The sequence below is a fragment of the Trichomycterus rosablanca genome, chromosome 6 (assembly GCF_030014385.1).
Source record: "Trichomycterus rosablanca isolate fTriRos1 chromosome 6, fTriRos1.hap1, whole genome shotgun sequence".
NCBI classification, from domain to species: Eukaryota; Metazoa; Chordata; class Actinopteri; order Siluriformes; family Trichomycteridae; genus Trichomycterus; species Trichomycterus rosablanca.
Window position 1 is genome coordinate 24,775,943 of NC_085993.1, and position 23,833 is coordinate 24,799,775.

Consider the following 23,833-nt stretch of genomic DNA (forward strand, 5'->3'; position numbering starts at 1 on the left):
TCCAATGCTGCCTTAGCGGCCAAGGCAATCCCAGCATTCATTGCGGCACAACTTTTCTCACAGAAAAATAAAAAACATGGCGGACGGTGCGGAGAAACGAACTGAGTTATTACTTAAACTTAAATTATCATTGGCCAAACACCTATATCAATAAAACACATCTTGATAGAATGCCCAAAATACACTAAAGAAAGAGAACAAGCACACATGCCAGAAACTTTCAAAGAGACTCTCACACAAGACAACACAAGAAGACTTTTAACCTACCTTGCAACCATAAAAATGAACATATAATATGGACTAAAATATGAAGACACATACATAATACCTATTACTGCCATTAAATGATACCAATGTGTTAAACATGGTGTTAAAACTTAAATAAATAAATTATCATTGATTTTTAATTTGTATGAATGTGTGCAAGTGTATTTATTTGCAAGTTCGGGCTTGTCAGGGACAGTTTTCGGTACCAGTGTTAATTTTGACAGCACATTTTGATTTAGTCTTAGTCATAGTCTTTTGACTAAAATGTCATTTAGTTTTAGTCGTAATTTAGTCATCTGAGTTGTTTTAGTTTTAGTCGACTAATTATCATAAGAATATAGTCAACTAAATCTACAGTTGATTCAGTCGACTAAAATACATATTTGTTTGTTTATTAGGATTTTAACGTCATGTTTTTACACTGGTTACATTCATGACAGGAACGGTAGTTACTCATTACACAAGTTTATATCGAACACAGTCATGGACAAATTTTGTATCTTCAATTCACCTCAATTCACCTCTTTGGACTATGGGAGGAAACCGAAGCACCCGGAGGAAACTCACGCAGACACGAGGAGAGCATGCAAACTCCACACAGAAAGGACCCGGACCATCCCACCTGAAGTTCGAACCCAGGACCTTCTTGCTGTGAGGCGACAGTGTTACCCACTTAGCCACCGTGCCGCCCTAAAATACATATAAAGGGTGTAAAATGTAAATGCTTTTTTATCACTTCCCTTAAATTATTTGTCATTATATACACTTACACAAAATGAAACATTTTTTTAACCAGTTATGGAATATTATTAATGTTTGAATGTGCAATACACACAAAACCAGATTTAACTTATTTCAAACATCTTTATTTACCTGACCTTGCTTATTGAGCATAACAATAACAAAAGATTAATGACCAGTAGGCTTGCTCTGCCTGAAAAGTATATGCATTGTTTATAACAAATTGCATATTACATTCTTTATAAAACTGGGTACCATAAAAGCAGCTGTGACATTATGTTTCCATTATACTGCCAGCGGTGCCAGATGTCGTTTCAGATTTGTGTTTTTACCCGAGATCGCCCCACATGGTTTACACATCGTCTTGTTTTTCACGACGTCAAATGAGAAATGTGTCCATATATCGGCTCTCCTCTTTCTCCCTGTTGACATTGTGGAGTTAATCTAGTTCCATGAGTAAAGAAAGTTCACAGGCTAGTCTGGTCTTCCCGGGTTTAGATCAATTGTGTGCGAGTGTGTTCTTACCGCGGTACCGCAAAAGATTAGTACTGATTGGATGGCTAATCGGCTTGTCCCGCCCCTCCACATACGCTAAAGTAGTTATGATTGGATCTCTTTCTAACTTGTCCCTACCTTCCACAAAACTAAATCAGTTCTGATTGGATGTCGTCCCTGTCAAACATTTTCGTCTCGTTTTTATTCGTTGACGAAAGTGTTGATTCATTTGTCATAGTTTTTATCATTTTATGTAGTTTTTATTTAGTTTTCGTCTCGTTTTCGTCATGAAAAAAGGTTTGTTGACTAAAACTATGACACAAATCATTCGTCAACGAAATTAACACTGTTCGGTACACGGAGGATGATGTTATTTGACATGCTAGCGTGTTGTGCCACCTCATCCCATTGGTTTCAATGGCATGATGCTAACTGTGTTAGCTTAGTAAGCGAAACCCGATGTTATCGCTGTCTAAGTAGTGCGTTCGAATAACTTGCCTTATGAGTCGATGACTTATTAGAATCCTCTCTACTTAGGCAGCTGCCTATGTAGACAGCAAGGCAGCTCCCTAGGTTTTCGAACACACCCCATGTTCCTATTTTTTAACCCATCAGGTTGCCATACAAATTTCTGGCCAATGGCACTATTTTAAATGCATCTGATTATTTGTTTTTAAATTGTATTTTTTTTCACTTCAGTGTAAGATGTAGTACCAGTGCGTTTAACTTCCGTAATTAAAAGTAATACAGAACTTAAGAAACCTAAATAAGAGAGAGAAAATAACAGTGCAGCTCACTGTACTGCTCCTTAAGACTGCAGGACTGATATGAAGTTTGGATCTGTTTTATATTTAGTTTTAGGTATTATTTTTACAAAATGAATGTTTGTGTTTTGATATTGTTTTAAATTAGATTTGGTTTCTTTCTTTCTTTCTAACTTGCCAGTTAAACCAGATGAAATAAATCTTTTTGGTATAATGTTCTCTGAACTGTTAAAACATAATTTCATCTGGCATTAAGCTCCCATTACATTTGGCATTAAGCTCCCATTACATCTGGCATGAAGCCAACACTGCATTTCACAATAAGAACACCATACAAGTAGTTAAACATGGTAGTGTGTGTGGTGTGATGTTTTGGGATGCTTTTGTGCTTTAGGCACTGGGTGACTTGCCATCATTCACAAAAGCATTTTTTGTCTGTCTTTCTTCATCCACAATTTTCAGGATATCATCGCTGTTCCAACTCTAAATTGTCCGTCTCGTTGATGACACCGCTACTTTATACAGTTTTTGTATACGTGCACCCGTTCCCCCGCCATGCCTGATGTATACCCCTTTTTTGTCCCATTCACTTCTATTCATTTTTTGAAGGCCAGGTTGATCTACTGTACTTTCACTCAACAGATAGCTTGGACTCACACCTGCCTGAGCAAAAATATTCACACCTTCATTAAATGCATGGCCAAAAGTATACACACCCCCACCAACTGCACGACCAGAAGTATTTGGACACCACCAAATATGTGACCAAAATTATTTAGGCACCACCAACTGCATGACCAGAAGTATTCGGACACCAAATATGTGACAAAAAATAATTTAGGCACCACCAACTGCATGACCAAATGAATTCAAACACAACCAACTGCATCACCATAAGTGTTTGGACACCAACAGCTATATGACCAAAAGAATTTGGACACCACCAACTACATCACCAAAAGTATTCGGACACCACCAAATACATTACCAAAAGTATTTGGACAGGACGAACTACATCTCCAAAAGTATTCGGACACCACCAAATGCATGACCAAAAGGTTTCTGACACCACCAACTACATGACCAAATGTATTCAGACGCCACCAACTACATCATTAAAAGTATTTGGACACCACCAACTGCATCACCAAAACTCTTTTGGCACCACCAACTGCATCGCCAAAAGACTTAGGACACCACCAACTACATTACCAAAAGTATTCTCACGCCACTAAATACATGACAATGTATTTGGATGATAATTTTCGGACTCCACCAACTGCATGACCAAAAGCATTCAGACACGCCCAACATCACCACCAAAAGTATTCGGACACCCCCAGCTACATCACCCAAAGAATTAGGATGCCACCAACTACATGACCAAAAATATTTTGACACCTCTAACTGCATGACCAAAAGTATTTGAATGCCACCAACCACATGACAAATTATTCAGGCACCACCAACTGCATCACCAAAAGTATTTTGACACCACCAACTGCATCACCAAAAGTATTCAAACACCTTCAACTACATCGCTAAACATGTTTGGGCACCACCAACTACATCACCATGAGTATTCAAACACCTTCAACCGCATCTCTGAAAATGTTTGGGCACCACCAACTACATCACCATAAGTATTCAAACACCTTCAACCACATCGCTAAAAATGTTTGGGCACCACCAACTACATCACCAAAAGTATTCAAACACCTTCAACCACATCACTAAAAGTGTTTGGGCACCACCAACTACATCACCATAAGTATTCAAACACCTTCAACCACATCGCTAAAAATGTTTGGGCACCACCAACTACATCACCAAAAGTATTCAAACACCTTCAACCACATCACTAAAAATGTTTGGGCACCACCAACTACATCACCATAAGTATTCAAACACCTTCAACCACATCACTAAAAATGTTTGGGCACCACCAACTACATCACCAAAAGTATTCGCACACCACCAACTGCATGACCAAAAGTATTTGGCACCACCAACTACATGGCTAAAAGTATTTGGACCCCATCAACTGCATGACCAAAAGTATTCAGAAGCCACCAACTACATGACCAAAAGCATTCAGAGGCCACTACTGCGTTACCAAAATTATTCAGACACCACCAATTTTATGAACAAAAGTATTCGGGCACCACCAACTACATGACAAAATGGTTTGTTTGACCAAAAGTATTAGTATGCCACCAATTGTATGACCAAAAGTACTGGGACGCAACTAACTGCACAACCAGAAGTATTCGTACACCACCATGTCACCAAAAGTATCTGGTCACCAGTGATGGCATAGTTACCTTTAAAAAGTAACTTAGTTACTTTATTGATTACTTGATTTTAAAAGTAACTTAGTTACTTTATTGGTTACTTTATTAGTTACATTCAGCAGCTGCTGTAATGCAACTGGAGCTGCGTAGGCGATTGAAGCGGAATAAGAAACAAGAAAGATAGCGGAAAACTAAGTCCTCTGTTCACAAGTGTAAGTAAGATAAATAAAATAAATTTTTTAAAGACAAATAAATAACAAAAAGACAATAAATATCAAAAATTTTGGCGAGTGGGGTTTGTAATGAGTCTGTAACTATGGTGATATTACGTCATCACGTCCCCACGTGTAGTACGTAGCGGTGTCTGTACTTAAAGTATGTACTTCTTTACCGGCCGAGTAGTGCATACTTCCTCCAATCTAGTGCATACTCTGTAAGTATGCAATTTCGGACGCAGCTCGTGACTTAATTGTCGCATAGGCCAGACGTCGCCCCCCGAGTTGCAAAAATAGTAACGCACAGTAACTTGGATAAGTAACTTTAATCTGATTACTGGATTGGAAATAGTAACTCGTTAGATTACTTGTTACTGAAAAATGTGGTCAGATTAGAGTAACGCGTTACTTAGTAACCGACATCAGTGCTGGTCACCACTAACTGCATCACCCAAAGTATTCTGACACTACCAACTGCCTAACCAAAAGTATTTGGACGCCACCAACTACAAGACCAAAAGTATTCAGATTTTACCAACTGCATGACCAAAAGTTACCAACCACTTAACAACACATTATAAATTAACCCACTACCTCAAAGCAACTGCCTAGCTATGCCATTTGACTAACAAGAACACCTTGGCAATCACCTGACAAGACATTAGAATCTACTGAGCAATAATCTATCATCTATCACCATCTTAGCAACCATATAGTACACCTTGGCAACTATCACTGCTACAGTGCATGTGTATATGGTGGAGAGGCTTGTAGGCTGCATCCTCCAAGCTACATTTACCATGGACAGAAAATGAATGAAATCATATTTTTAAAGGGGGAAGGTAAATCAGAAATATATTTGAAAAGGTCAGGTTCAGTAAATGAACAGTATTATGGCTACCATTGTGATAATTTCAAATCTTATATCTACCTAATATAATATCACTCATCACATGTCCTTTAACATGCCAGAAAAGCTTTTTCCTACAGGAATAAGGCTTTGAGATACTCTGATATTATTTAAAAATGTCATTGCCCAAAGGGCTGAAATGAACCTTATCTCGAAGAAACTGTTCACGTTTCTATATGTTTTGTATAATATATATTTTGACTATTTTGTAGTTTTTGTAATTACTGTGGCTGAGCAGTCACAAAAGCATTTCACTGCCAGTTGTACTGTGTATGATTATGTATGTGACAAATAAACCTTGATTTGATTTTAAAAGTGTATGTGATGGCGATGCACTATACACACTATACCAAAAACAAAGATGGCCATATTACTGTTCACCCACCTACGAGAACGTTAATTTTTTCCCAGATGTACAGACCCCCAGCAGCGTCTCTGAGTGATGGCTGATAATATAAAATGCGTTTTGGGAAAACACTAATGCCTAGTTCACACTACATGATTTTTGCCCAGATTTTCACTCGCCGACTGGTCTGCGCTAGATTTGTCGGCTTGGGAGCAGTGTTGATTTTGACAGCAAATTTTGATTTAGTTTTAGTCATAGTCTTTTGACTAAAATGTAATTTAGTTTTAGTCATAATTTAGTCATCTGAATTGTTTTAGTTTTAGTCTAGTTTTAGTCGACTATCATAAGAATATAGTCGACTAAATCTACAGTCAATTCAGTCGACTAAAATACATATTTGTTTGTTTATTAGAATTTTAACGTCATGTTTTTACACTGGTTACATTCATGACAGGAACGGTAGTTACTCATTACACAAGTTTATATCGAACACAGTCATGGACAAATTTAGTATCTCCAATTCACCTCACTTGCACGTCTTTGGACTGTGGGAGGAAACCGGAGCACCCGGAGGAAACTCACGCAGACACGGGGAGAACATGCAAACTCCACACAGAAAGGACCCGGACCGCCCCACCTGGGGTTCGAACCCAGGACCTTCTTGCTGTGAGGCGACAGCGCAACCCACTTAGCCACCGTGCCGCCCTAAAATACATATAAAGGGTGTAAAATGTAAATGCTTTTTTTATCACTTCCCTTAAATTATTTAAGTCAAAATGAAACATTTTTAATCAGGTATGGAATATTATTAATGTTTGAATGTGCAATACACACAAAAACAGATTTAACTTATTTCAAATTTACCTGACCTTGCTTATTGAGAATAACAATAACAAAATATTAATGACCAGTAGGCTTGCTCTGCCTGAAAAATATATGCATTGTTCATAACAAATTGCATATTACATTCTTTATAAAACTGGGTACCATAAAATAGCTGTGACATGTTGCCATTATACTGCCAGCAGTGCCAGATGTTTCAGATTTGTTGTGTTTTTACTAGGGCTGTCGAAGTTAACGCGATAATAACGCATTAACGCGACCTCAATTTAACGCGATTACAAAAAATAGTGCCGTTAACGCAAATTCTAGTTCATGTTGACACTTGACTGGTAGAACAAACATTTTAATGTCGGACTTGCCACCGTTTTTCATTTGCGGTTTGTTAACATAATGTAACCGATCGTCGTAGTGATGTACTTGCTTAATAAAGAAATAAATACACGCTATATTCACAAGTTGTCGGGAGCAGAACACTTTATTACACTTAATTAACTTCTTCTTCTGTACCGAATACCGGAAAGCTGAGTCAAGCACGTTAGTTCATGAACTATGGAAGCCCCAAAGGGTCAAAACACACTCACTTCGTGTAGAAACGTCCATCAAACCATTGTCACGATACAACCACAGAAAAGTCTGTTACAATAACTACGCCTTATCCCATCTAAAGCACCACTGATCTACAGTGTTTGCTGATGGAGAAATTCTAACCTACAATCTGACATTTACTGCCTAGTATGTGAGTGAATAAAACTCCCTTACAGTTTTCTCTTGTCCCAGCAGTTTTTAACATCAGTACATTTAGCATAAAATGTGTTCACCATTTTAATTGTAACATTTCACTTAAAAATCCTTGTTTTCTATAACATTTACACAGATTTTTTTTAATGCGATTAATTGCGATTAACTATATGAAATTCTGAGATTAATCGCGATTAAAAAATTTAATCGTTTGACAGCCCTAGTTTTTACCCTAGATCACCCCACATGGTTTACACATCGTCTTGTTTTTCACGACGTCAAATGAGAAATGTGTCCATATATCGGCTCTCCTGTTTCTTCCTGAAAGTTCACAGGCTAGTCTGGTCTTCCCGGGTATAGATAAAATTTGTGCGAGTGTGGTCTTACCGCGGTACAGAGCTATCTCTATCTACGGCTTTGCCGCGGTACTGCAAAAGATTAGTAATGATTGGATGGCTACCCGGCTTGTCCCGCCCCTCCACATACGCTAAAGTAGTTATGATTGGATCTCTTTCTAACTTGTCCCTACCTTCTACAAAACTAAATCAGTTCTGATTGGATGTCGTCCCTGCCAAACATTTTCATCTCGTTTTTATTCGTTGACGAAAGTGTCGATTCATTTTGTCATAGTTTTTATCCTTTTATGTAGTTTTTATTTAGTCATCGTCTCGTTTTCGTCATGAAAAAAAGGTTCATTGACGAAAATCATTCGTCAACGAAATTAACACTGCTTGGGAGCAACTCGGCATTCGCTCGGCAATCGCAACTCGGCTCTCAATCGGTATGTGTGAACTACCCAACAACTCGATCTGAGAGGCTCGATCCCGAAGTGAGATTTCTAGCATGTCAGATACCTGAATCTGAGTTGCCCGACTGGCAATGAGTGCTATGTCGAACAGCCAATGAGAACGCAAGATACGGGGTGAGTGGAAACGCAGGGCAGGCGTTGTAAAAAGGTGGGACAGGGGCGTAATATAGTTTATATCAGAATACATCGGCACACACAAGTTTTACAGTATTTCTGACCTGATCGTTCTCTACAAAACATAACACCAACATTGCACTGCAAAAATATTTATTAACCTCCAACTCACTGTAGAACAATCCATACTGTTCATGTAGCCAAATCCACTCAGATTCATTTCTTTTTCCTCATTGATTTTACACTGCACATCAGCGCACAAACTTTGATCGCTCGCTACTTGTTGACATGCATTTTGGTATAATTAAACCTTTTGTCACTTCTCGCATTTGTTTTCGTGACAAAACGTAGTTTGGGAGACCAGAGAAGCTCGCCTGCGATTCCAGTTGGTGATAGATCGTGTAGTGTGAAACCCCCTATCGCCGATCAGTCGTGTAGTGTGAAATACACACCGACTTGAAAGACTCCCGATTACAAGAGATCCAGTCGTGTTGTGTAAACTGTACAGCGACCTGACGACTTGGAAAGTTGTGTAGTGTGAACTTGGCATAATGGAGATCCTGTAGGTCCTGCTTCATCACTGCAGTAAGATGCAGGGACTCTATTTTCCCCAAGTCATTCCTGCTGCAGTGATTCAGCAGAACATCTGGAGGTAATCTTCCTAGAAGCCAGTTGTTGAACCTGAGGGACGACAGAATGCCACCTCAATCCAACCTGGCCAAGCCACTCAACCTTGAGACAGACACCCAGGTTGGCCCCCATGGTCCTCCTTGCTCTTTCTTCCCCATGGCGAATATAGCTGTCACCTAACAACCATACTCTTGGTAGATCTATCAAATAAATAAATAAATAAATCTTACTCAATATTTAAGGACATTACAGACATCATTGTTTAGTAGCAACAATTACAGATTTCACTGACTGAAGTACTACTGCCAGATATCATGTTATAGTAGTTGACACTGAGGTTAAAGAAAAAGGTTTTGTATTTCATGTAAGGTTTCATAATGAATCTTCAAAATTACCCTTAGTCACTAGGACCAACGCTCATCATTTTATTGCAGGGTAAATAAAAGCTACCCCTGAATAGTCATCCATGAAATGCCTCAAACTTGACTGACTGCTTATAAGTTTGCATGTCTGAGTATTGAGTTGCAGCCAATTTCATTTTTGAAGCCAGGTATCCAATAAGTCACCTTTACTTACCCCAGCTGGCACATGACTGACCTTCAGTGGTGAAATATGGTTAAATTAATGCCAGTTGGAAAAAAAAACGTTAACTGGTTTTAAAAAGTTTAAAAAATACTTGGCAACAAACTGAATTCTCACAGGTGATTTGTTGAGTATTTCTGCTTTGTTTGATTGATGCACCGAGAGGTGACAAGGTCAAGTATCTCTTGCTGTTTTAAACATACATTAATAGACTAACTGTAGAGTAATCAAGGTTTTCTACTATCAAGATTCGACCTGAGCATCCTGTTAATTAAATCTTTGAATATCTGGTAAGTCAAAACTTGTATTTGTTCCATTGTTAGCTTCCATTTACTTGCAGTAATCATTAAATAAGTGACAGACGCAATCACGATTTCTCACAGGTGAGGTTTGAATTTAAATTAAGCACTTTTTTTTAGTTTATTTAGCTAAACATATTGCAAATGACAGGTTTCATTAGCCAGCTTAGCTAGCATCAGTTATTATAGCCTATCTGGATGCAGTCTGCAAGCTATCGGTACTGGTAGCAACGCAGAAAATTTTACATACCTCTTATTGTTAGTGATATGCTTAAATTATAGAAATAAAAAAGCTATTATGTCTTTACAAACTATGTTGCTGTTTGGCCTCAACTGTAAAAAACAGCTATCAAGTACGAGTCGGTTCGGTTTGTAAATACCAAAATAACATCGAGGCACATGGTACTGTATAAACTTTACAGTGGCATAAAGAAATTCAATTGTTTTGGAGCTATTTCACTCTATTAAACAATAAGGCAAAATATGTCGAATGTCTAAAGACAGTTAAATACCAGAAACTTGATTAAACACATGACAACACAGGAAGATAATTTGGCTAAAACTGCCATGAATGTGCCATGTGCCCATTCGCAAACAACAAAAGTAGCAGAGTTATCATGACTGGCAATAATTTAATGTCAAAGAAAAAAAAAAGCAGTGCTTCTTGTACTCTAGCAAAATTTTGCGATACATCTTATATTGTGAAGCAGTTATATTAACTTATTCACTATATAAGGTGGATCGGAAATGTGTTAATTTTGCTGCGTATGTGGGCGGTCTACACAACATCAGGCAGGTGGTGTTTATGTTACGGTTGTTTGGTGTAATAATGTATGAATGATGCGGCGTAATGAATTTAGTGCTTAAGGAATGCCAGATGTATCTGCATAGTGGTTTTCCATCCATAACTAAAATAGGATATTTCAAAGTGTAACCAGCATGACAGTTGTAATACCTAAAAACATTCTAGTGCAGTTTCTTGAAATTCAAAATCATTCACTTTAAAAAAAAAAAAAACATTCATTCCAGCATAGCGAAAAATACATATTTAAAATACTTTGGCAAGCATAACAACTACATTTGAAAGATATTTGTCCAAACAGAAATGTTACTTCTGGTCTGGCACGATGCTGAATAAGACAGTGGTGGTAAAAAAGACAATAAATATATGTAAGCGTATCGTTTCTGCAAAATGCACTCATGACTGGGAAGACTTTTTAAATCTATCTCTCCAGACCAACAATACAATGTGCCACCAGTATGCTTTGAGACAGTAATGTCTGAAGACCAGGGAGTAAGTGCAGTAGAGAAGAAAAGTGATTCTGATAAGGATAGATATATTAATAGGCTACATTAATTTGAGAAGAGGGCCAGCATCAGAAGCCAATATCATAATGTCCCAGTTTTTCAAAACAGTACATTAGAATTCGGTACATAAATGATGATTCTTTTCAGCAAAGAAAAAAAACCCACATCAAATACAGGAATGTGCTCCAGCTGAAAAAAGAACATATGACCCTGCGCTACAGCCGAAGAAAAATTCAGTTGAGACAAATTATGGATCTCAAAGCACTGTGCAGCATGGTGTATCAACCGTATCAAGAACAAGTACAGAAGCATTGTTTGCTTTGCTCCAGGACAGGTCAGCAGTGAAAAGCTGTCACACTTTGCTACAACACAGCATAGCAGTAAAAACTTGCCAAATCCGCTAATAAAGGAGGCACAATCACTGTTTGAATTAAATGTGCGACAAGGGCCAACATAATTGTACCAGAGGTTTATTTGCTAACCAAGTGAGGCTATGTAAGTCTACTTATTACTCTATGATTTGTATGTCCATGTTTGTGAAAACAGTTGTGCTCAAGGTGAGTGTATACTGTAATGAATTTGTTATAGTGGCCAAGAAAATCTGAAGTCTGGTCATATGCCTCCTATCGCAGTGGCTGATAATCTTGAACTTGACCCAATACGATGAATGACCCAACAGAGATGAGACACGTCATTGCAAAGTTTATACCTTTTGCAAAGATCACCTCGCTTCCAAAGTGACAACAGCGTGCAATTCATAAAGCAGTGGTATGTGATGTCTGAGGTAGAGTCAACAGTTATGTGTTTACCCAGACCATCATCTGAATCACAACTTTTTAGGGTAAAGTTGAAGAGACATTTACTGTACAAAGGACAATTCAGTTTCAGAGTCTCAACATGAAAAAGGTAAACACTGTCTTATGGAAATTAAAAAAAAATTTATTCTGAATACTGAAAAGTGTGTATAAGAGAGGATACAGAGAACAAGTACCTGGAAACAACATGTCAGAAATCAGAAAAGAATTATGCAGAAAATGTTGCTAATAATGGCCACAGCTATGAAGATGTATGTCCAGGAGGTGGTTCTGACTGACTGACAACCTACCTGATGAACAAGAGGTCAGTTCTGCACAAAACTACTAGATTGCTTTTGATTTTTGTGTACAGCCAACCGATGTAGGCCAAGAAGGCCAAATTGTCATTTGGAGACAATATTTACTTAATTGCACCAGCAGAAGGAACTAAACCAGTCAGCTTTTTTAAAGCTCCTACATTAAAGTAAATGCTGTTTCTTGTGCAGTTCAACACTGGCAGGAACACATTTGATGAATCAGACAGACCCAAGAAGATTTCCCCAAGCAGACATTTTAATACAAGGCTGTTCAGTGCTGACTATCGTTTTGCCATGGACACCAATTACATTTTCTTCATTTTCACCGAAATGCACCAGGCTATGTCAAGTATGTCCATTCAGCTGCACAAAAAGGCAAAGTGTTTACGAAGGATGGACAAAGAATTACAACACAATTGTTGCAAGACCAGCATGTGTTGCAGAAGCTTCTTTGACATGGGGAGGCCACAACATTCATGCAACCCCTAAGAGGGACACCTGCTTTTGGAGAAAAAACCCTCAAAAAGCAGGTGAAGAACCTCTTTGACTGTTTGAGGCAGTTAGGCTTGCCTGCATTTTTTTTTTTTAGCAATCAAGTGGCAACAAGGAGAAACTAAATTTCTTTAAGTTGGACAGGACCACTAAATGCTTTGAAACAATCCTGTGCCAGTCATAAGACTATTCAAATAGACGGTGAAGGCTTTAATGAGATTTTTTAAAGTGGTGGATTTGTTTTGTAGGGTAGAGTTCCAAGCCTGTGGATCAGGCCGCATTCATTGCCTTTTTTGATTAAGGATACACCAAAGTTTGAGGAAGATCCAGACAAAAGGGTTGCTGCATTCATTGATTTCTACATAACCTGATGAGAAAACAAACCCTGAATTTTACAGCATTGTGAAGGAAGTGCAGGAAGAAACGTGACCCCAAGGACTGTTGGGTCAATGGCAACAATCCACACTTGGACATGGAAAAGTTTTATGGAACTCTTCTGAAGACACAGAAGGGAATGTCAGCCTAAGATAGTGCCATTCAATTCTTACCAGTCCTTCTATGTGAGTGTTTGTATTAAGCTCTCTGGTTTAGACTCAGAGTTATTGACACGTGTTTTATATTGTAAAGGTTAACTGAAAAAGGCATAAAAACCACAGAGAAGCTATTGAATGTGCAATTTTAAATTTTGTAAAAAAAAAAAAGACCCATTGATGGACATGTTTTGTTGTAAATACAGAGCTCCAGTAGATCCATCTGAAGATAATAAGCAAAATTACGTGCCAGAATACAGAAGAAATGCTGACAGTATTGCTGCTACTGTACTGGTACTAAGCTCCAAGGTCATTCGGCTAATGTATCGATCACTAAATTAAACACAAGCAGCTGTGTTTAATAAGGTAAGAGACTGGAGCTTAAAGCTTGTAAATGGTAAACCGTCTGACCAGTTCTTTTACTTTGTTACTGGTGAAGCTGGCACTGGCAACTCTCATTTGATAAAGTCTATCTACAAAACCAGATCAAAGGTAGCAAGAAACCATTTGGAGGAGTGTCAGTGCTTGCTGTAGAAGACTTCTTTCAATTACCACCAGTGGGAAAGGCTAAGGCCTTGTGTGTCTAGAAAGACAACACAATAAATATTTGGCAAGCTCGCGTTCAGATTATTACTTTACCAGAAATAATGAGACAGAAAGAGGATGCTGCATTTGCTGAAATGCTTAATGTTATGAAGAAAGCTGCGCCGTTGCTGGATTGTGACAGAGCTCTGCTAGCTACTCACACTTTTTCCAGCAAAGATGACTGTCCCTCAGATGTGTTACACATCTTTGCCACAAACAAGAAGGTGGATGGATATAACGGTAATGCTCCGTTTGATTGATTGATTTACTTTATTGATCCCCGAAGGGAAATTGAGGTGTAGCAGCAGCAATTACAATTATTACAAACATCAAACACACTTCACACAACGACATTACAATGGGGTAGGAAAGAATAAGAATTAAGATATAAAATCTACAAAATATATTAAAAAAAAGAGAATAGAATATTATAATTTTAAAAATAAGAATATAAAACATCTACCTAACAGAACAAAAAATAAAAACTGAAAAGGAGGGAGCCTAGAGGTGCAGTTACATAAATTGTGCAATTAAAGCTGTGCAAATAGGAACATTACTATGTGTAAATTGTGGAACAGGTAGTACCAAGTGATCAAGTTATTGTCTTGTGGTGTTATTATTATAGGTTCTGCGTCCTTCTCTTGCACCAGTGAGAGTCATTGTAGGTTGCCACCGCTGTGGGCAGAAATGACTTCCTATAGCGCTCTTTGTTGCAGCGAAGTTGGCGGAACCTTCCACTGAAAGTACTTTGCTGTTTGATCAGCATGTCATGTAAGTGTGGTGTTGTCCATTATATTTAGCAGCTTGTGCAAGATTCTCTGCTCAACAACAAGTTCTAGGGGCTCCAGAGCAAACCCCAGCACAGAACCAGCCTTCCTGATAAGCTTGTTAAGCTTCTTGGAGTCTTTGGCTCTAATGCTGCTTCCCCAGCAGATGGCTGCATAGAAAATTGCACTTTCCACTACAGACTGGTAAAAAATGTGTAGCATCTTGCTGCATACATTGAAAGACCTGAGCTTCCTTAAAAAATAAAGTCTGCTCTGACCCTTTCTGTAGACAGCCTCTGTGTTACACTTCCAGTCCAGTCTGTTGTCAATATGGACACCAAGGTATTTGCGGTACTGCGGTCTGTCTGTCAGGTAGTCAGTAATCCAGGAGGTTGTGAAGGTTTCCACTTGCATCATTTGAAGCTTCTCTTTAAGCATTAAAGGCTGGATGGTGTTAAAGCACTGGAGAAATCAGAGTTTGCCTTTAGTTCTGATGTATTTCGTGTGGATGCAGAGGAACATATAAAAGATGATAGGAAGAATGATAGGGCTAGCAGCTCCATTTCAAAGATGCAAAGAAGATCTGCCTGATTTGCTACTGTTGTCAGAGGGTGCACGTGTTGTAATAACATGGAATTTGGATATAGCAGATGCTATATCATCAGTAAGACTGACAATAAAGGCAAAGTGTGGACTTAGTTGACTTAGTTGAATTAAGAGAGTAAAAGAGCAATGCGAGAAAAAGTGACTGGAATCCCATATTAGTGACACCCACAACATAGTGCAACACCTGGACATTTAGTTGTTTATATACAGCATATTGTTTCTACACTCACTGTCCATTTTATCAGCTCCACTTACCATATAGAAGCACTTTGTAGATATACAATTACTGTCCATCTATTTTTGTACATACTTTTAGCCTGCTTTCGCCCTGTTCTTTAATGGTCAGGACTCTTCCAGGACCACTACAGAGTAGGTATGATTTGGGTGGTGGGTCATTCTACGCACTGCAGTGACACTGACATGGTGGTGGTGTGTTAGTGTGTGTTGTGCTGGTATGAATGAATGACACAGCAATGCCGATGGAGTTTTTAAACACCTCACTGTCCCTGCTGGACTGAGAATAGTCCACCAACCAAAAATATCCAGCCAACAGCGCCCTGTAGGTAGCATCCTGTGACCACTGATGGTCTAGATCAGGGGTGGGCAATTAAATTTTCCAAGGGGCCACATAAGAAACTGGGACTGTTGTGGAGGGCCGGACCAATAAGGTGAACTTAATTCTGCTCAATATTAATTTTATCTCTTTATTTACATTTACATTACATTTTCAGCATTTAGCGTTTACGTCTTTATCCAAAGCGACTTACATTACAGTTACACTATACAGTCTGAGCAATTGAGGGTTAAGGGCCTTGCTCAAGGGCCCAAAAGCAGCAACCTGGCAGTGGAGGGGCTTGAACCAGCGACCTTGTATTTACTAGTCCAGTACCTTAAGCACTAGGCTACAACTGCCCACTCTTTATGAGAAGCAGTAAATTGTACAGTTCTAATAAGCTGTTAATGTTTAGATGTTACAATCAGAAAATTAGAAGTAGGCAGAGAAAAAACATCAACATTATTTTACTTTTTAAACAAATAAAAAGCAAAAAAACTAATGTGAACAAATGTGCAGATTTTTAAACTATTTTGTTTGGAGTCTAATTACCACATTTGTTTTTCAGTCCTTTGTTATTGTTGGATATTCTTTATTAAATCACAAAGCTGGTCCTGACTGCTTCAGTTCTGGATGTGTTAAACTTTATAAAAAGTATTTGTTGCTTTTGCAGTTTAGATAGTGAAGCTTCAGGTGTGACGCTCTGCATCGTTCATATTGTTGTATTTCTCTGTTTAGTACCGCAACAGCGATTTAGAGCCTAAATTGTGATCGTTAAACAGCTTTACATCTGACTTCAGTAAATAAATACTTCGGAAGTTCATGTCTTGTTAAAAACTCCACCGTCAATCACACTCAGTTGTGTTCGCATTACGGTGAAGCTGATACACTCGCGCACACGAAAACGAAATTTACGGATATTTAAAGACACAGCGCTCCCGTCAAAATCAATCCTGTTATACTGCATGTTTGATGTACATTTATTTACATCTAATTTTTAGTTGCCTCGAACCTCATGCGGGCCGGTTGGAGATGTCTCGCGGGCCGGATGTGGCCCGCGGGCCGTACAATGCCCAGGTCTGGTCTAGATGATGACCGACTCAAACAGCAGCAATAGATGAGCGATCGTCTCTGACTTTACATCTACAAGGTGGACCAACTAGGTTGTAGTATCTAATAGAGTGGACAGTGAGTGGACACAGTATTTAAAAACTCCAGCAGAGCGGCTGTTTCTGATTTACTCATACCAGCACAACACACACTCACCTACCTGAACTAAAGTAATCAAACTCCACATTCTTTACCACTGATAAGCTGCAATCATACATTTTCTTCAGGAAATGCACCTCTCGTTAATTTTCCTCTTATTGTTCTGCCATTGTTGTCCAGCTTTCTTTGTCTGCTGTTTTCAAGATATTAATGCCATTTCATCTGTGCCTTTATATTGTTACATTCATGGCATTCATCAGACAATTTTATTCAAAACAACTTACAATTGTAACCTGATACTATTTAAGCAATTGGGCCTTGATCAAGGGCCCAGCAGTGGCATAATGGTGTTGATAGGGCTTGAACCAGCTAGCTTCTGATTACAATTCCAATACATTAACAAGCTTCCACTGCCATGGTTGCTTGTTACAAATGTTGTATAATGAGGCTAGGGGAGATGTCATTAAACACATTATTTAGGATGAATTGCTTTCTTGCTTGTAATTAATCAAGGAAACATAAACCACATATGTTCATCCGTATTTTAAACCAGGTAGACTGACAGCAGATAAAAAACTGGAAAAAGCTAGTTCGTTCATTACTTTTATACTTCAGAAGTTCACCTATTTTGTCTCTTAATGATTAGATAATAATACTCTGACCAGAAGAAGTGATATGACTGATGATGCTTGATTTGATTTTATGTGATTAACAAAGTGAGAAATTCCATCTGGTCTAAAGTTTTTACATCTTTTGGAAAATTGGTGTTAAGGGCCTGTTAGTGTGAAGTATTCACAAAAATAAGAAAATGGTAGGTTTTGGTATTTTGTTGCTGGGCTTCATTTATTATAAATTACTACATTGTGAGCATGAACTACATCCGAATTGCAAATCACTTTGTTTACTTTGTTACATTTATCTTCCATATCTTCTACATATAAAGTTTTTGTGATGGTTTAATCATGTTGTTTGTAAAGGCCTTTAAAGATGCTTGACTTTATCTTGATTAAACAGCTCTTGAATATACTTCAATATACTGTTTATATACTGCGCTCAGACATTAATTCTGTCTCCTAAACTACATAGTACACACCATATCATGTGAATGCACTGTCATATTGTGTGGTAGGTTGCTAACTGGTTTCAGTCACAAAACCAGATTCAGACTTGTATAATCCCTGCCCTATTTTTTCACTTAAAAATGTGAATTTGCGTTTAATATTTTTATGTTGTTTTGAAGAATCATAAACAGATTTTTTTTTTTTACTTTAATGATGACAAAATAAAAAATTTTTTTTAAAGAAAACTAGATTTCAACCCTATAAAAAGTGTAGCAGATATGGTGTGTGTAAGAGAGGTGATTGTGTGAGTTTGACTGCGTGAGCGTGACTGGATGTAAGTGTGACTTTGTGCGACTGGGTGTGAGACTTTGTGTGACTGGGTGTGTAAGCAGTTTCCATCTGATTAAATGACAGACTTCTGCTCTTACTCAGTTTTTGACTGAGTAGGGCTAACGTTTTTGGGATAAAAACATTTAGGTATTTTGAAATAAAGCCAAATGCCACTCAGTACTTTCTGAAGGATGTACTTGATGATCTGTATGTTCAAATACTTTTTTATGATATTCAAACTAACTGAAAATGCAGTAGTATTTAGTATTTAACAGGGATGTCCATAATTAAGCTTAATTAATTGTTGTTGATTGTTAACAACAAAGAAGTCATTGTTTTAAAAATGCTGTCAGTTAACAATGCCATTTAAATTCATTTTTGGCCATTTATTGCAGTTAGGAGTGGAGCTACAGATCTGCACTCAAAAGGCACCATCTTGTTCACAAACTGCACTTGAAGATTTCAATTCAAACAAGAAAACATTATTTATTTATTTAGATTTTAGTGCTAACCGTATTACAATCACAAAGGGTAAAGCCATATTGCATCAGTTTAAAGTCACGCTGCATGTAACTTTAATTTTTCTTATTTTTTAACAAAAACGATGTTAAAAACAACTCAACTCGCTTATAATCTTATAACTGATGTTCTAGTAAAATCTTTTAAATTATTAGCTGCATCTCAATTATTTATTATTAGCATATTTAGTTTTTGCTTCTAATAAACTGTTCACTACAGAATTTGTAGAAAAATTTGAATGCTGAAATGGTTTTACAGACATTTCTTTATCTTTGTGTTCTATCAAAAAAGTGCAACATAGCAAGCATAATTCTAATCATTAAAGCATGTTTGACTTGTTGACGGGAAACTTGATGTGTTTTAACTAATGTGTGACCATTAACTAATAACTAACAGTTTTTTTTTTGACACATAACCTCTGAAGCAAACTATCAAAGAATCATAATTGTGGCAGGAGCTCATTTTGTTAAACTCATGAGACCATAACTGAAGGCTAGGAAAAGGACTTTCAGCAATTCTGCCATTTCAAAGCAAAGAACTTGCATAAAGGTTTAGCTGACAGTAGTCGTAGTGCACCATTACACTCTGTGGTATCCTTCATCTAAAAGCTTTTTAAGAAAATATGCCCTGACATTTTTCACCAACTAAAAAGACAACCAGAGAAACGATTTGATCAGGTGGTCTATACCAGATGTCACATTAAACACAAACAATTAATGTATTCGTATCTTGTAAGACAATACCCCCACACACACACTTTGTGATACCTGCAGAATACCTGTTTCTAATAAACACATACTGACTGAATGTACTAAATACTTATAGGAACGACAATCTCTAGCAATACCAAAGTCTATGACAAAAATCTAATCAAGCCCAAATAAAATCACCCTTAATTAAAAAAAAAAAAAAAAAAAAATATATAATTATGGTTTAAGCCTTGTGTAAAACAACTAAATAAATAAGCTTTTTAAGGCTAATCAAATTCTAAATGATTTTAACATTATTTTTACATAACATGAAGTACATTGAGTTTAGAATCAAATCTCATCCAACCTAGCCGATTTACTCTAGTGTTTTACCACTGCTTACTCTTAATCTCTTTCTCTGTGTTTTTGCCCTATAGGCCAGTTACCCTGCCTGGGAGGACTTTGTTACGAAAGGGGCGAAGCTACAATCTCAGTTAAGGTAAGAGCTGCCAGCACACCCACACAGCGCAGAGAGATAATATTTCCCGTGTTTTAAAACCTACAAAGAAAGACTATAAAACCATCAGGTTGTGGCTTAAATTTAATTCTGTGAGTTTACTAAAGTTTACTAAAGAGTTATATCAGAGTTTAATTTTCATAGAATATCCAATACAACACTGTTTTTTACCTTTCAACAATTAGCTGGTAATTTGTAACAGGTGAGGATATCATGATTGGGTATGAAAGAATTATCCGCCATCTTAATTCTTTGCAAGCAAAGATTGGTCGACCACTTTGTGCCCAGTGTCACAAAAGAATTGACAATCAGTTCAAAACTAACATTTCTCAATGAAAGCAAATAATTTATGTATTTCACCATTTACCATTTGTAATATAAAAAAACAAGAAATCCGGGACAATCTAAGTTTGTGTGGGGCAAGTGTAGGGCAAGGCTAAAAACCACAGTTAAAAGTGGAAGCCTCCAATGTTATTGCATGACAATGCATGCTACTGTGATAAATATGGCCACATGAGCTTGGTGAGTACTTTAGAAAAGAAATTCCGCCTGTAACTCTTATGCAAACCACACATCAATTCTGTGCAAAAATAAATGGTGGTGGTGGATACTTTGGCTCACATATGTGTATTAATGTATGTTGGGAGGGTAATTCTGGTGAGAGATGTGATCGCATGTATGTGTAATATCACTGTGTCGGTGATGCATTGGAGTGAATAGGAGGAAGGAAGGATGAAAATGGAGAAACAGATGGTCTCTGGTCAGTAAGGCTCTGGATTAGAGCTTGATGACCTGCACTGAAGGACTACTTGCAGTTTGGTGACTGTTGAGTAAATGAAACTCTAGGACTTGGCATGGATGAAAATGAATGGGAGTAAATAATAGGAATGAGAGAGAAAAAAAGGAGAAATGAAGGTATGCTCGTCTGTGTGGCTGACATCCGAATATATTCGAACACTTTTGGTCTTGCAGTTGGGGCGTCCAAACAAAATTTGACTTATTTCACATTATAGTTAAAGGTTTACAAGTTCTCTAAATTACTTTCCATTACAAAGATTTTTAGGTGCTTTTGCTGTTTGACTGCAGCTGTACAATGCAAGAAAATGGCAGTCAAATCATTATGTATTGGTTAATACTCAATTACTGCTACACTGGCCTTCTCTGTGTGAAAATACCTCAGGTACAATGTTGCTTGTTTTTTATGACCGGTTTTGTCCTTTCCTCCTAATTTTTTCTTGAATTTTTTTTCTATGCTACCATGAAATTGTTTTTGTACATGTCACTTTCACTCAGAAAACATTTTATGGCCAGAAGTATGTGAACCACCCTCCTAATCATTAAGCTTACTTGTTTTTGCCTCTCCCCATATTAATGCCTATGACTTTAAAATGGGGAGTTCTAACATGCTTGTGGTCAGGTGTCTATGTACGGTTGGCCATCAGCTGTATGTTGTAATAACAATAACTGTGCTACTTTGCTCTACTGATATGAAAATATTGACTTTCAGTGGTGAAATGTTCTTAACTATAGAAAATCAATTTATAAAATCTACAAAGGTGTTACATTGTGTAATACTAAAGTTTACTAAACTACTGATATAATTCAAATGTGCGCCTTGTTTTTTTGTTTCTTATAGGACAACCATCATAGTTATTGGATCGTTTCTGGATGCCTTCCAAAAGGTTGCTGACATTGCAACTGGAACACAAGGTGAAAAGAGATCTATTCCATTTTTCTCTCTCTATCTTTTGTTTATTGAATTTTGTAAATATAACCATATTTAGAATTTGCTACCTGCAACACAAAGTTGGGGCAGAGGCACCTTTACCAATTTTACATCACTGTTGTTCCTATTAAATCCTTTTGCACTTTTGTTTGGATACTAATTGTTGCAGTTTTACAAGTGAATTTTTGCCTATTCTTGTTGAAACACTGGCATGTTTAATAAGCACAGCAGGACCCAAATCCATATAAATCATGTATGTCACAGTCCTGTGGTAGTGATATTCTTTTCTCTCTCTACACGTTCCAGTCAATTTCTCCCCCCTTAGAATCAAACTCACAGAGCTAAGTTCTGAATAGTTACAATATTTTGTAAAAACTAAAACATAATGTATACAGTGATGATTAATAAGTACATGTAATAACTAACTGGTAATGAGAAAAGTATAAATATTTTGGTACAAGGCTAATACAGAAAAATAATATCACAGCTGTTTAAAAAAAAAAAAAGGAAAAATTAAGAGCCTAACTGAAGTGTATATCATCAATTAATAATGGCAGCGGATAATCAAACTTTAGAAACCAAGCACTTTACCCTTGAGCACACGAGGTGTGTACCTGTCAGTTGATGAAGGAAGGCTTTGCAGGAAGAGACCTGTAGCTGAATTACTTTGCAACTGTTGGTTCTCTGCTCTGGCCCTGTACAGCAGGGAGTGGACTGTCCGTGCCTGCAGTACTCCGCTCAGGTGCCTCTACTCAACGACTGTTGTTAAGTTAGAAGTGTTTTTGATCGGACTAATGCGCTTTCCTTTTTTCGTCTTAGAAGATGTACAGATGTGTCAGCATGCACTGCACAGCTGGGTGAAGAGGTTTGATGCTTTATAAAAAGCTGATTTATATAGATCCTAGCCTGGAACTTCATTTTGACGATTTAAGTCCAATCCAAACTTGCAGAAACATGAATGGCATACTGAAAAGCTGAGGCCACTTGTGCCATTTGGGTGCCCCCTCTAAATAATTTCATTTTGTATTTTAATTAAATAGCACTGATTATAGGACACATTAAATGTGGATATAAATCTGAAATGATTTATCTTGCACTTGATTTTTATATCGCAGAAACCTGGCATTTTAACAGGGCTGTGTAGACTTTTATAGCCACTTTAAATTAAGATTCTCACACGAAAATAACACTGAGAGGTGGCTAACAGACATGCGATGATTCATTTCCGGCAAAAATGCAGCCCCACGCAGGACAGACTCTCCACCATGTTTCACTGAAGTCCACAAGCACTCTTTCTTTAATCTCTCTCCAACTCTTCTCGCATATTGTCAAAAGTTGTACCCAAAATCTTAAAACTGGGATTTGTCACTCCATAATACTCTTTTCCACTAATTTCTATCTCAATCTTTGTTAGCTTTAGCATATGTTTTTTTTTTTTTTTACCCTGCTGACCATCCGTAAAAGTGATTTCTTAGCTGTTTCTCTTCCAAAAACCATTCCTGATCAACCTTCTTCGAATTGTAAAAGGTTCACCTTGGCATCTCGATGAAGCTGCCAGATGCTGAGCCAGGTCATTGCTGGACCTCTTCCTGATTCTTTATAATAGCTTGAATACTGCATAATCAGTATCCCGTTTGTTTGCTGATTTCCCTTTGGTAGTGCCCTTGATTGAAAGTTGATCTTATACATATTTGCAAGCTTTTAATGAATTAAACTCTTACAGCATTTGTATATAATGCCCAAGCATGTTTTGCACAAACCTGATGTTAAACACCTTTTTTCAC

General features: G+C 37.5%; 1 protein-coding gene across 4 annotated transcripts in view; it reads left to right on the forward strand.

Annotated features, from left to right (window-relative positions):
* Window positions 1-23,833, forward strand: part of mtss1 (MTSS I-BAR domain containing 1) — a 62,657-nt gene that overhangs the window by 7,474 nt on the left and 31,350 nt on the right. For 2 of the 4 annotated variants that reach the window (XM_062997573.1, XM_062997574.1), the window contains exons 2-3: window positions 20,244-20,305; window positions 21,960-22,033. In XM_062997573.1, the coding sequence (XP_062853643.1) occupies window positions 20,244-20,305; window positions 21,960-22,033 (136 nt within the window). Of the gene's footprint in view, window positions 1-20,243; window positions 20,306-20,334; window positions 20,416-21,043; window positions 21,239-21,959; window positions 22,034-23,833 lie in introns of those variants that run through there. The other 2 variants (XM_062997575.1, XM_062997576.1) reach the window with 2 other exon arrangements.